At 42.2% G+C, this 11303-nt stretch overlaps 1 protein-coding gene across 2 annotated transcripts in view; it reads left to right on the forward strand.

The window, feature by feature from the left end:
- Positions 1-10978, forward strand: part of LOC145395437 (uncharacterized) — a 121685-nt gene extending 110707 nt beyond the window's left edge. The window contains exon 4 of one of the 2 annotated variants that reach the window (XM_080269039.1): positions 10803-10978. Coding sequence is in view for 1 of the 2 variants with exons in the window: in XM_080269037.1 (XP_080125163.1) it covers positions 10800-10806 (7 nt within the window). In the remaining variant the exon portion in view is untranslated. Of the gene's footprint in view, positions 1-10799 lie in introns of both variants that reach the window. The other variant, XM_080269037.1, reaches the window with a different exon arrangement.
- Positions 10979-11303: the final 325 nt, after the last annotated feature.

The raw sequence follows: 11303 nt of genomic DNA on the forward strand, positions 1-11303 counted from the left end.
GGGCAAACCATATACGACCTATGTGCATATAGGTTGTCCCATATAACACCCATATATCACTCATATGGAAATGTTGGCTGGGTTGTTACAGTGCCTAGAACTCTGGGAAATAACACCAATGATACATGCCAGTAATAATATCCTCTACAGTGTAATGCATTTGCTAAACATAAACTGACCTTTTAAAACTTGAACTCATAAAGTCCCGTATACATGATTGCTGCGGCTGCTTCCGTTTCTTCCTGCAGTGATCCCAGGAAACCCACGATGTACGTATTTTCAGCTCGTGCCGCAGTACAGCGTGGATGTACCATAATGAGCGAGTTGTCTGGACTGGTGTAACACGAGCTGTAATGTTACATCCCCTTCCCACACCCCCACAGGCTTCAGCAGCAGTAGTTTAGTATAGGAAATACGTTGCCCGGTGAGTTGTTCTTTATAGAGGCAGCCTTTTGCTGTACAGTACACAGCATCAGCTCAGGCATCGTAAATAAACACCGGCTACTAAAGTCCACTATTTTGATTTTCCAGATAATTACACTTAAGGCTTGCCTACTTCATTTCACTGTTTTAACAAGCACCGAAGATACAAACTGCAATAACACATCACTGCTTGCCAATAACACTATACTATTTTCGAAAGAAACGATGACACACAAACTGCAAAGACATTTCACTGTTTGCCAGTAACATTTTACTATTTGCAATAGTACTGAATATATACAGTACAAACTGCACTGCACTGACACTGAACTACACTCAAACTAAACTCAAACTGACTGAACCTGCACTAGTCTCTTCTCCATTAATATATTAGCTTCCTATATTCTAGAGTGTTCTGCATTCTAGGAGAAGCAACAGTTGCCTACTCAGAGATATCCAAAACATGCCAGAGTTTCTTACACTGCATAACACTCTAAATTATTTAGCAAACAAATAAATTACAGAATTTAACAATGACATAAATAAAACATTACTGAGAAAAAGGCACAAAAATTGATGTACAACTTACAAAATAACTATGCTCACAAACAACGGGCTAACTGGCAACTCTGACTCATTCCGGAACTATGATAAACATCAGGAATTCTAGGGAATAATCTAGCTAACAATTCAGCTTCTTAACACTACCCCCCTCCCCTAGTTCTTTGTCGTCCCAACAAAACTACACAATATATACAAACATAAACCTTAATCCTAATGAAGCATCTAACTATACATAAATTAATCCTTCAACTTATCAGGTCTTCTCCAATGCTGCTTCTGACGACGTCCCTGGTCGTCCATACAGTCCATTCCTCCTGGAATGTCTTGGTCCCCTTCCTGATCCACTTCTTCCCTTGGGAAACTGTCACCATCCTCTTGCACTTCAGCTCCTTGGTCCTCCTCAACATCCTCGGCTGCGGGTGAGCACGATTCCACAGGGCCATCTCAGCTGTACTGTCCTGGCCCATGGTACTGCAGCAGACGGCTCACGTGTACCACCTTTGCGCGAGACTTCCTGCCTCCCCATATCCGATACATTACATCTGATAGGCAGTTCTGCACATAGTAAGGCCCGTCTCATGGGCTCTGCAGCTTCAGTGACTGTCCCTTCTTCCACTGAGGAAGAAGGGATAGTCACTTGCCTTGGTCTTATACTTGCACTTCATCAACTCTCCTGAAAAGTTAAGGGCTCCTCGCACTTGATGATGTACCTCAGCCTGCCTTTCCTAAAGGTGCTTCGCATAGCTGGAGGTGTCTGTAGGCAGCTCTTCACCAGGTGGTCCTCCCATTAACAGGTCAACGGGTATGCATAACTCATGGCCCAATATAAGCTTTGCAGGTGTGTAGCCGGTACACTCATGGGATGCAGACCAATATGCCTTCAACAATGCAGGTAATTTCTGGTCCCATTCTGTTTGTCCCTCTATGCAGTACTTGGCCAGTTCTTGTCCCAGGGTCCAGTTTAATTTCTCCACAATCGCATCTGACTGTTCCCTTAGTGGGGTCAGTCTGGTTTTCTTCTTCCCCAGCAACTTGCAGCATTCACGGGACACAGCAGCCCCTAAGTTTTTACCCTGGTCTGAATGTAGCTTGTGTAGCATCCCCAAAGCGACAGAAAAACTGGTCAACCAACACCTGAGCAACAGTTGCAACCTCTTGATTGGGGATAGCATAGGCTTCTGGGCACTTTGTGAAGTAGTCCATGGCGACACATATATACCAGTTCCCTCATTCAGAGAGTGGCAGAGATCCAGGAATGTCCACCGCAACTCTTTCCATCGGTGCACCCATCTGGCACTGCTGAAGAGGGGCACAACCATGTTTCTTGGGTCCCTTAGCACAGCATTTATCACAGGCCTGACACCACTCTTCAACATTATCCTGTATGCCAATCCAGTAAAACCTCTGTCACAGCCAACTTAGAGTTTTCTTCACTCCCAGGTGCCCACTAATGATCTGGTAATGGGACTCATCCAAGATCTCGGACCTCATCTTCTTCGGGACCACCAGTTGCCAATACTTGCTGAGGCCATTGGGTGTCTCCCACTGATGTTCCAGTAGTCCATTGTTCAAATCAAGAAGGTCCCACTGACTCCAGTAGCTCTTGGTCACAGGGCTGAATCTAGAAACCTCTTCCCATGATGGTTGCACTGTACTCCACTGCAGCCACTCAAGCACTGGTTGTAAATCTGCATCCTCGTCAGGTTTTCTTCATCTAACACCGGCCCTGTCACTACAGTATGGCAGCATTTCTTGCTAAGATTCCCATTCCTACTACACAGCTTGCCATCTGTTCTTCCATTTTCTTGCACACTACAGGTATTCATCAAGGTTCTCCTGCATCTCCTCAGTGGTGGGGCTTCTTGGAAATCACTGGCTAGTTGTTGACTCTTGTCACCAGCCTTCTGCTTATCCTCATCCTTCTCATTTGGATACTCATAGCTGAAGTGTCCCACCTCGCCACACGTCCAACACCCATTTGTTGCAATCATGGGTTTCCTTTCACTGTTCCATTCTTGCTCCTTCTTCCATTTGTAACAATCCACCTTCTTGTGTCCTGGCTTCCCGTGGAACCAGCAACTCTCTCTGATCTTCTCCTGTTCCCTCTTTCACTTACAACAGTCCTCTTTCCTATGTCCTGGCTTTTCACAGTACCAGCACCTTCCTTCAAAATTTTCCACTTCACGTACTTTTGCCTTTCTTGCCTTGAATCCAGCAGAATGACCAGTCTGAGAAGTGGATGTACTGGACCTGACGTAGGACTCAAATTCTAGAGCCCTGGCTAGTGCTTCTTGCATGCTTCTGAGTTGTGCCTGATCCACTTTGACTTTCAACTCCGGACTATCAAGAGCATCGATGAACTGAGCCCTAAGAAGAATAGCCAACAGGTTATGTGCTGCTCCGGGGTACACTTTGTATACCATACTCTCCAGGTCATGAGCAAGCTGCTGTAGGGATTCGCCTCGAGCCCGTACACGGCTCTGGAATCTTGCTCTGTAATCCTCAGTCTGGTACATGGTCCCCTATCTATGCTCCATTACTTCCACTAAACACTGATAACTGTTCCTCTCCATCAGTGTCATCTGGCCCAGAATTTCCACTGCGGCACCCTTAAGGCTAGTAACAAGCTGCACTGCCCTCTGCCTATCATCCTAAACATTCTTATCAACAAGTAACTCAAACTGTGCACGGTAAGCTTCCCAAGATACTCTACCATCAAATTCCTAAGGTTTCTTTTTAATTGTACCCCCATTATAGCCCTGCACTTCACTGGTTTGGGGCCTAAAAACTGGGGCACCATAATTAAGTCCAGGACTTAAGTCTGCTACATTCTGATTATTCAACCCTGTTATGCTGCCTTTAGATGCTTGGGATCCATCAAGAATAACCATACACTGTCCATTCTTTTCATATGCTCCCTGTACACTAACCTGAGGCTCAGCAGTGCAATATTTCTCTACAACCTCAATTTTCTGACTAATTATCTTCACATGGTCCACTACATGCTTCGACTGGCTATCTACATGTTGTCTGCACCCCATCACTATTCCATCACTAATCTTCAGATGGTCATCTACATGCTTCTACTGATCATCTAGATGCTGTCTGAACTCCATCATATAATTACTTACCTCACACTCCTGTTGCTGTAGCTCAACATATACCTCCTTCTTCAACTGCTGCTGCTCTTCCTGCTTTTTCTTCATGAAAGAATCCAGCTGTCCTTACATCCTCAGTTGTAATTCCCTCTGTTGCTCCTGTAATACCTCCTGAAGCTATTCATACCATTCTTCCCATTCTTCATTCAGTGCCTGTAATTGTTCGTTGAGTTCTTTCTGTCCATCATTCTGTGTCTGTAATGTACACTTTGGGCCTGTAATTGTTCTTTGAGTTCTTTCTGTCCTCCGTTCTGTGCCTGTAATAGCTTCACGATTGTCGCCAGGGACATTTCCTCTTTCTGCCTGATTGGGACATTGTCTGCACACCCCATTGCTCTATGTCGAAGATTTAACTCACTTTAGCATTTAATCCACATTCCTGACACCAGTGTTATATCCCCGTCTCACACTGCCACAGGCTTCAACAGTACTTCAGTATAGGAAGGACGTTGCCTAATCAGTTGTTCTTCCTATGGGCAGCCTTTCGGTGAACAGCACACAAGTTCAGCCAAAGCGAAAATAAAGATTGGCTTCTTAAGTTCACTGTCTTTATTTTCCAGATAATTATACTTCACTGTTTTCAAAAGCTCTGAAGATAAACAAACTTCAATAACACTTCACTGTTTACCAATAACACTTTACTATTTTCACAAGCACCGAAGTTACACAAACTGCAATAACACTTCACTGTTTGCCAATAACACTTCACAACTACCGAAAATATACAAACTGCACTGCACTGACACTGAACTACACTCAAACTGAACTGAAACTGACTGAACCTAGTCTCTTCGCCATCCATATATAAGCTTCCTATATTCTAATGCATTCTACAATCTAGAAGGAACAGTTGCCAACTCGGATATCCAAAACATGCCAGCGTTTTCTTATACTGCATAACACTTTAAATATTTAGCATACAAACTTAACTTAAATTACAGAATTTAACAATCACATAAGTAAAACATTATTTAGAACAAACGCACAAAAATTAAATGTACAACTTACAAAATAAATAAGTTCACAAACAACATGCTAACTGGCAACTCTGATTCGTACCGGAACTAAAATAAACATCGGGAATTATCGAGAACAATCTGGCCAGCAACCCAGCTTCTTAACAGTAGTGATGACAGTTGATTGATGACTGATGGCGCAGGCGGGTGATCAGCGAGTTACACTTCGCTGATGGCCAGTAAACGTTGCCACACTAGTTTATTTTTCTTGCCAGTTTTGCTATATGTAGGCCTACATGTCCTGAAGTACTCCTAAATGGTTGATTACATAAACCTATTAGTAGAGTAGTTTTCCATTTTGAAGGTAATGTCATAACATGCATAAAAAATAAAAATTTTGCATAGCGGCACACACGCCTTGCTTCCTTTCTTGTCTCATCTCCTCACTCATCCCTGCCGCCAGTGGCTTCCCGTGCATAAGTTTGAATGTCTGTCTCACACCTAAAGTAAAGTCTGAAAAGGTATATGTGTACAGAAGACTTTCTACTTAAAAATGCATATTCTTTCAGTTCTCCAAATATGTGATATACCGAGTATTACACCCTGTATGAAACAAGTATTCGACATAATTATAAGATTAGCAATCTATTCTCGAACACACGTAGAAATTTCGGGAGGGGGGCCCGGGCCCCCGTGTCCCCCCCCCCCCCGTGGCTGCGCCACTGAGTTTAGTCTCACTTAAGTTGAATGAAATCGTCTGCCTTTAGCAGGAGCGGAATAGCAATCAATGTGATCTGATAATTGCAACTCTGTCTTTCCTTCTCTCTGTTGTCCCATGCGCCTTCCACGTCATCCTCTATACGTCTACAAGGCTCTGTTTTCCTGTCATCTGAATCATGTCATCTTGTGGAAACAAGAATATAATAAGTCAACGTGAATCGATCATCCACAGTCTGTATTTGTCTGTCTGTCTGTCTGTCTTGCGTAGGAGGCGTAATCTTTCCGAAGATGGATGTAATCGTTTGTCTTTAGCAAGAGTAAAATAGCAATCATCCTGAATCTCAAATGACGTGTGTCTGTCTGTGTGTTTTCTTTTCCACGCTGGAATGGTTTACAATCACCTGGGCTTACTAAATGTGTCTGGTGATATTTAAAAAAAAAAAAAAAAAAAAATTGATGAAACTCTTTAAGGCGAAGATATGTCCGTCTTTTCGTCAGTTTTTTGTCGCCTCTCCATCTCGCTGAGGATGACTTCTGTCCAACAACATGGTTCTCTACCACAGAGAATTACATGAGAACTTGAATGTTATGGGAAATACTTCAGTAATTTATATTTGAAAAGTATAACGTTTATCCCTTTTTGCATCATGTTTTTTTTTCCGTTGCTATGCAATCAGAATTTCTTCAAATGTTTTTACGTAATTTGGAATCCACAGTCTTGAGATCCTGCTTCGAATAGCGAAGCAAAGGAGTGAGCAACGTCTCGATCAAAGGTCGTGGTGGTACTTGGGGGATGAGGAGGGGGAGAAGGGGGACGGGGAGGGGGTCTGGAGCTTTGTCCAAACAGCAGACCATTCTTGCTTTCCTGTCCCCCAGCATCGAGAAGGATTTATTACGTTCTTTGGATCGCGACTGTACTAACTGTTTTAATCGGGTATGCCACAACTCTGCAACAGTTTGAATTTTTTCTAACAGTTGTAGAATCACAAGATATGTACAAAAAAAAAAAAAAAAAGAAGCAAACAGATCCATGGAAAATAAGATATTATTTAAAAAAAAAAAAATCCACAATTCAGGATTCACTCAAACTTCAAGACACTCATTTGGTCACTATTGAAGTATAGTACACCATTTCATAGTTACAGTACATACTTTCTTACATAATATATTTCTTACTGTGTAATATATTTCTGAACATGGTATTACACGAAGAGTTGGTTTGCTTAAGCATTCATCACAGTAGTTACAGTACAAGGTTCTTCTTTTACATGCCCGCTTTCCTTTAAGTTTACATGTATGCATTCTCATTTCTGTTCGACGGTTATATAAATGTTACCAAGTCATTCATGATGCATTTCACATTGTTATTCATGAAGCATTCTACTCTAACCAGCACAAATCATTTCTCCATACCTTATTAGCTGATCCATCACCCCGGAAGACTATTGTAAACACACCGATTTCTCAGAAAGGTATTTCACTACCTCAGATCACATAATTCATTTAATAATTCACTGTTCATTTCCAATGTTAATTTATTTTCATTTATCTGAAAAACCTGCTTTACATCAAGGAAACTGATGACCGCGCGGCAGGACCAGCTGAGCGGCGCGGGCAGGACCAGCTGAGTGGCGCAATGTGTTGTCTGGGAATACAATAGTTGCCACACGCCACCAGCAGGTTCCACACGCCAATCCTCACTCTTGAAAAGCACAAATTAAAAGCCAAAAACCCTTTGGCCATAAAACATGCGTGCATAAGATCAATTACCAACAACACATGAAAAAAGCCACTCTAGCTATTTTGGCCTTATCTCTTTATCCCTCCCTCCCTGGAATGACCAAATTTCCCCCAGGGGGGAATTCCCCTGCTCTGCGAACCACCGGGCTAACAAGTGATATATTTCTCTGAAATGCATACTCTGTCCACTTTAACTGGACTGTCTTTAACTTGCCTAACAATTCCGTTTCTCCTTCGCCACTGCTGAGCTGTAACAATAGATCAACACTAGAATATGATGCTGGTCACGAAGAAGTGCCGTGGAAGGATGTAGATCCATATTATTTCTAATTCCGCAACTGAGCTAAGCGAAATAAACTCCAATGGGGAGAAAATCTGAGTCAGTTTAGTGTAGAAGGACTATACGCGAAAAATTGCCATCTCTCCATCTTGAATTGTGAGCTGCAAGGCTTGGTGGATGAGTTTGAGAGAGTGTGTAAGAAACGGAACCTAAAGGTGAATGTAGGGAAGAGTAAAGTGATGGTCTTTGAGAGAGGTGAATTCAGTGAATGTACAGCGAGGTTGGATGGTGAGGAATTGGAAAATGTGAGTACGTTTAAGTATTTGGGTAGTGTGATGAGTAAGGATGGAGGTTTGGAGGGTGAAGTGCTTGAAAGGGTACAGCAGGGAAGAAAGGTTGCTGGTTCCTTAAAAGCAGTGATAAGAAACAGGGAAGTGAGCATGGAAGTAAAAAAGTTACTACATGACAGTATTGTGATACCAACTCTAACGTACGGAAGTGAAGCTTGGACATTGTTGGAAGGACACAAGTCAAGAGTGAGAGCAGTGGAAATGAGTTATTTAAGAGGAGCCTGTGGAGTCACGTGGAGAGACAGGCTGACGAATGAGGATGTAAAGGAGCGTTGTGGTGTGGATGTGGATGTGATAGGAAGCGTTGTGAGGAACACACTGAGGTGGTTTGGCCATGTGGAGAGGATGGAGGGTGAAAGATTGACGAAGAGAGTGTATGTGAGTGAGGTGGAGGGTGGAAGAGGGAGGGGGAGACCGAGGATGAGATGGAGGGATGGGGTGGAGAGGTATATGAGAGAGGGGGGTGTGAGTTGGGAGCAGGGCAGTGAAATGGCGGGGGACAGGGCGACTTGGAGGCGATTTGTTTGTGGCCACCCCAAACGGGATTGAGGCGTCTGGCAATAGATAGATAGATAGAACAGATGATGTACAGTACACGGTGGTAGTCACGAAGAAGTGCTTTGGAAAGGATATAGAGTGCATGTTACTGTAAATATCTGGAACGACAAATTAACACATCACTGTCCGGTTATGCAAACGTCCCTTAACCCCTTTCAGCCGCCGAATGAATAATACTGGACTGCAAGAGGAGGACAACTTCAGCCTGCAGTCCACTGGGTTCACATTTTAGACAAACCTGGGGCTACAAGTCCAGTACTACCGTACAACTACACTTACTACTATTACAATAACAACAACAACTACTACTACTGCTACTGCTTCAACTAATGCAATAACAACAACTTGTCCTATTACAACCGCTACTACTACTACTACTACAGCTACTACTGCTACTATAATTACATCTACCACCAGTAGTCCAGCTACACCTACCACCACTACTACAATAACAACTACTACCACCACCACTACCACCCATACAACAACAACTGCTGCTACTCCTACTACTACTACTACTACAATTACTGCTACTACTACTACTACTACTACTACTACTACTACTACACTTACTACTACTACTACTACAATTACTGCTACTACTACTACTACTACTACACTTACTACTACTACTACTACACTTACTACTACTACTACTACTACTACAATTACTGCTACTACTACTACTACTACTACTACTACACTTACTACTACTACTACTACTACTACTACTACTACAATTACTACTACTACTACTACTACTACCATTATTATTACTACTACTACCATTATTATTACTACTACTACTACTACTACTACTACAATTACTACTACTACTACTACTACTACCATTATTATTACTACTACTACCATTATTATTACTACTACTACTACTACTACTACTACTACAATTACTACTACTACTACTACTACCACCACCATTATTATTACTACTACTACTACTACTACTACTACAATTACTACTACTACTACTACCACCACCATTATTATTACTACTACTACTACTACTACTACTACAATTACTACTACTACTACTACTACCACCATTATTATTACTACTACTACTACAACTACGAAAGTTCTTTCATCATGGCCCATATTTTTCCTTTTCCGTCTCAGTGGCAGAAAAGACAATGCTACGGCTCTACATCCTTTCCATAGCACTTCCTCGTGACTAGCAGCAATTTGAGTAGTAAATATATCGTGGCCGGTAACCTCGTCGGCAAAGGAATTGCCCTAACTCCTTTTCCTAATCGATTTAATCTGCTTTTTACAATGTCCTCTGTAACAAAAATCCTAGCAATAGTGTAATACTCTGCATAAATAGCGTGCAAAAGGAAATTAACCAAACGCATCCAAAAATAAATCGCTAAGGAAGAGGTGTTAGGGAGCTTCCCCGACGAGACTGCGAGCCTAGACGATGGAGTGATGGCAATTTTTGGCCAAATTAGAGTGAACAGACTAGACCATCTGTGTGTGTGTGTGTATATATATATATATATATATATATATATATATATATATATATATATCCTTCTTTCTTTCCATCCTCTTCTGTCTTTCTTTCCTTCAGTCTTTCCTCTTCCTTCTGCCTGTGGGTGACTCTGCACTGAGTGACAAGCCAAATGGTTTCCTGTACACCAGGAAACCATTTACTACGCTGGGTGGTAGCCATATAACCAAATTTTTGTGTCTGGTGGCTTATAGGGTAATTATTGCACTCCAGTCGGATTGAGCCGGTGAAGGGTTTTATCCAAGGGGTGGTTGGGGTTTATTGCTCATGTAATGCCACTCAGGAATGAGCGAGGCTGCTCATTCTCATCTTAAATGTCAGGACGAACCGCCTAGACCCGGGCTCCTACGCTCCTCATGGGGCAACGTGGGATTGGCTGATGAATATATATATATATATATATATATATATATATATATATATATATATATATATATATATATATATCCCATTTCTATTTACCTCTCTCTCTCTCTCTCTCTCTCTCATTACATCTCTGCACTTGCTCTTTGGCAGCAGGTGAGCAGCAGCAGGAAAGGTGACTGCGTTGGTGCAGCAGCCATCCTAAACCAGTCAAGAAGAAATGGAGATGGAATATGAGAGAAGGATGAAATTTGAGAAGAAAATGGGAGATGCTGATAAAAAACGGAGGCTAAGGATGCCAAAACAATGTAATCCGAAACTTACTGGAATAAAGGAAAAAGAATAACCAGTGTATTCCATTTTTATGTGTACCTCCTTGTACACCATGATTCCAGTTCCTTACCTGTCTATCTATCTATCTATCTATCTATTGCCAGATGCCTTAATCCCGTAGGGGATGATCACAAACAAACCGCCTCCATATCGCCCTGTCCCCTGCCATTTCACTGGCCACTCCCCATCTTACATACCCTTCTCTCATAATTCTGTACTCCGTCCCTCCACCTCATCATGTGCCTCCTCCTCCCTCCAGCTCACTCACATACACTCCTTGTTAGTTTCTTGCTCTCCTTACCAAGTACAAATAAAAAAACAATT

This window comes from Coenobita brevimanus, chromosome 31 (genome assembly GCF_032717465.1).
Source record: "Coenobita brevimanus isolate Jiangsu-jjx chromosome 31, ASM3271746v2, whole genome shotgun sequence".
NCBI classification, from domain to species: Eukaryota; Metazoa; Arthropoda; class Malacostraca; order Decapoda; family Coenobitidae; genus Coenobita; species Coenobita brevimanus.